We start from the raw sequence: 3007 nt of genomic DNA on the forward strand, positions 1-3007 counted from the left end.
AATTCCCACGGAGGTCCGTCACAGGAGTCAAGGCAAAGAGCCACAGAAAGCAGCAACGCTTGCGCTTGCGCAATCCCCCACAGACCTTGGGACTCAGCTGCCAAAAATGAGAACTGGTGCTGGTCTGGGCTCCACCAACCACTGGAGAACTACCATGTCTCTGAGGCACATCCCCACTATGGGAGGATGTCCGCCCTAACCACTTGAGAGAGGAAGCAGAAGAGGGACAAATTGCAACAGTTACCACACTTCCTTCAGGCCTCACTCTTGGGACTGGCGACCAGCAGAGAGCAGCTTGATGGCGGAGGAGTGCCTTGGCGGAGGGACACCTGCCACAGACCAGGCTCACCACAGAGGTAACTCCGGTGCCTGCTCTCCTGCCCGTGGCAGGAGTGAAAAAGGGCCCTTGATGCAGACTCCTAGGAGTGCTGTCTTCTCCCTCTTCCCTCCCCCAAGTTCTTCCTAAACTGTAGACAGTCCGTAGGCTTTAAAGACTAGGGTTTCTAGAGACCTTCTAGATGGTGTAGAAAACGTCCTGGCTCAGACTCAAATCCGCCTGCATCAGCAGAGGTTGTCAATAGAAATTAGAGAGGCCAGTGTGCTGGGCCTGGGAGGAGTTCCAAAAAGTCAGCACTCGGTGACCCGGCTTCTCTACTCTGTCTGGAATGCAGTGTGCTGCCTCTTCTGGGTCTAGGGAGGAACCCAGAAGGGCCAGAGGCCTCAGACGGTGCAAACTGAAAACAGTTTCTGCCTCCTCCACTGACCAGGGTCTGGCGGCAGCTTCCTCTCTAACTACCTAGGAAGGACACCTGATTTCTGTATCTTCAGACAGTCCTTCACCCGCGCCAGAGATCAGAGACTCATACTTCCTCACTTCCTGGACCTTTCAAAGGCCCGGCCTGGGTCTGAACGCCTTCCCTGAAACGACTTCTTTCGTTCTAGGGTAGACGCTCAGCGTGTCTGCATGGGTTCGCCTTTCTTCAGGAAGACAGAATAGCCTATGCGCGCCCCAGGCTTTCTGCAGTTGGATTTATTAGAGGCCACCATGGGCTCTGTGAATTCCAGAGGTCACAAGGCAGAAGCCCAGGTGGTAATGATGGGCCTCGACTCTGCTGGCAAGACCATGATCCTGTACAAACTGAAAGGCAATCCTCTGGTGGAGACCTCACCCACTGTGGGCTTCAATGTGGAGCCCCTTGAATCTCCTGGACGTGTGTCACTGATTCTCTGGGACATCGGGGGACAGCCGCAGCTCAAGGCTACCTGGAAGGACTACCTGGAAGGCATTGACATCCTTGTGTATGTGCTAGACAGCACCAATGAAGCCCGCTTGCCTGAGGCAGTGGCTGAGCTCCAGGAAGTCCTGGAAGACCCCAACATGGCCGGCGTCCCTTTCTTGGTACTGGCCAACAAGCAGGAGGCGCCTGATGCTCTTCCATTGCTTGAAATCAGAAACAGGCTAGGCCTGGAAAGGTTTCAAGACCATTGCTGGGAGCTCCGGGCCTGCAGTGCTCTCACGGGCCAGGGGCTACAGGAAGCCCTGCAGAGCCTGCGGCACTTGCTGAGATCCTGCTGAAATGCCTTAGCCTGGGACTGCTGGAGCAGGACAGGGGTCAGGGCCAGCCAGACCCCCTGAGCAGGGGGAACAGTTTATCCTTGCTTCTATGAGCAGGAAAGGCCAAGTGATCCTTGAGAAACTACAGCTCAGTTTACTACACGCGAAATCCTTCTACTCCTGGGCGGGATGTTTTCTTCTCAGGACTTACTCCTATCAGCACTATACTGAAAATCAACCGGTGCTTTTTTTTGAATAATCATAGCCAGTGGGAACATAAAAAACCTCAAAATGCCTCAGGTAACAGCTCAGTACCAAGTGCGAAGGTGACAGTTGGTGACAATACCTGAGAACCAAGCTCACAAATGAAAAGAGGTTTCAAAAGTGCATCTGAGTGTCACCTGGACCTAGGTGTCACTGTCACCAGGAGGGGCTTCAGCTCCCACAGTGCTGCAGGTGTCCCCAGGGCCCTGGGGCCTTCCAGGATTCACCCTTCTCTCCAACTCTGATGAGCCCTTCTCTGCCCTACATCCTATGTTGTGAAAAAATAAAATGACCCCACTTGTACTCCCTTTTTCTTCTCTGTAGCGTATGTCTTTCCTTAAAGCTGAGACGATGGGGGCTGGAAGATGGCTTAGCAGGTAATGGCGCCTGCTGCTGAGCCCAATGGCCTGGGTTTGGTCACCAAAATCCACAGGGTGGAAAGAGAAAACTGATTCCTACACATTGTCCTTTGTCCTCCACACATGTGCTGTGGCATGTAGCTATATATAGATATACACATATGTGTGTATGTATGTATATATACACACATGTGTATATGTATGTATTTATATATGTTATATATAGGCAAGCATGTGTCTCCCACCCTCCAAATAAGTGAATATTTTTTTAAAGATTTATTTATTTGCTATGTATTCAGTGTTCATGTATCCCTGCAGGCCAGAAGGGGGCACCAAATCTCATTACAGATGGTTGTGAGCACATGTGGTTGCTGGGAATTGAACTCAGGACCTTTAGAAGAGCAGGCAAAGCTCTTAACCACTGAGCCATCTCTCCAGCCCAAGCAAATATTTTTTAATTATTTTTTTAACTATCTTTTCTCATTTTACATACCAATCCCAATTCCCACTCCCTCCCCTCATCCTCCTCCCTCCACCTTGCCCCCCACCCCACCCCCATCCACCCAGAGAAGATAAGGTTTTCCATGAGAAGCCACCAAAGTCTAGCACATTGATGAGCAAATATTCCTAACAATGTTTTCAATCATATCAAGCTTGGGATGCAGCTCAGTGCCTCGAATGCATGTACAGGGTTTCAGACTCAATCTGTAGCACTGGATGGGGGTGCAGCAGGTGTAGAGATCAGGGGTGGATCAGGGGTGCAGGAAGACTGTGGGGTCTCTCTGTAACCCCAGTGTTTGGGAGTCAGGCATATGAGGAGAACTGTGAG

At 51.2% G+C, this 3007-nt stretch overlaps 1 protein-coding gene across 1 annotated transcript; it reads left to right on the forward strand.

The window, feature by feature from the left end:
- Nucleotides 1-290: 290 nt before the first annotated feature.
- Nucleotides 291-2085, forward strand: LOC121464299 (ADP-ribosylation factor-like protein 11). Its single transcript, XM_041677168.1, has 2 exons — nt 291-356; nt 943-2085. The coding sequence occupies exon 2, from the start codon at nt 1001-1003 to the stop codon at nt 1574-1576; it is 576 nt and encodes a 191-aa protein (XP_041533102.1). The 5' UTR covers nt 291-356; nt 943-1000; the 3' UTR covers nt 1577-2085.
- Nucleotides 2086-3007: the final 922 nt, after the last annotated feature.

Source organism: Microtus oregoni, unplaced genomic scaffold (assembly GCF_018167655.1).
Source record: "Microtus oregoni isolate MIOR12 unplaced genomic scaffold, Mior012 000001F_ref0000356, whole genome shotgun sequence".
In the NCBI taxonomy this organism is placed as follows: domain Eukaryota; kingdom Metazoa; phylum Chordata; class Mammalia; order Rodentia; family Cricetidae; genus Microtus; species Microtus oregoni.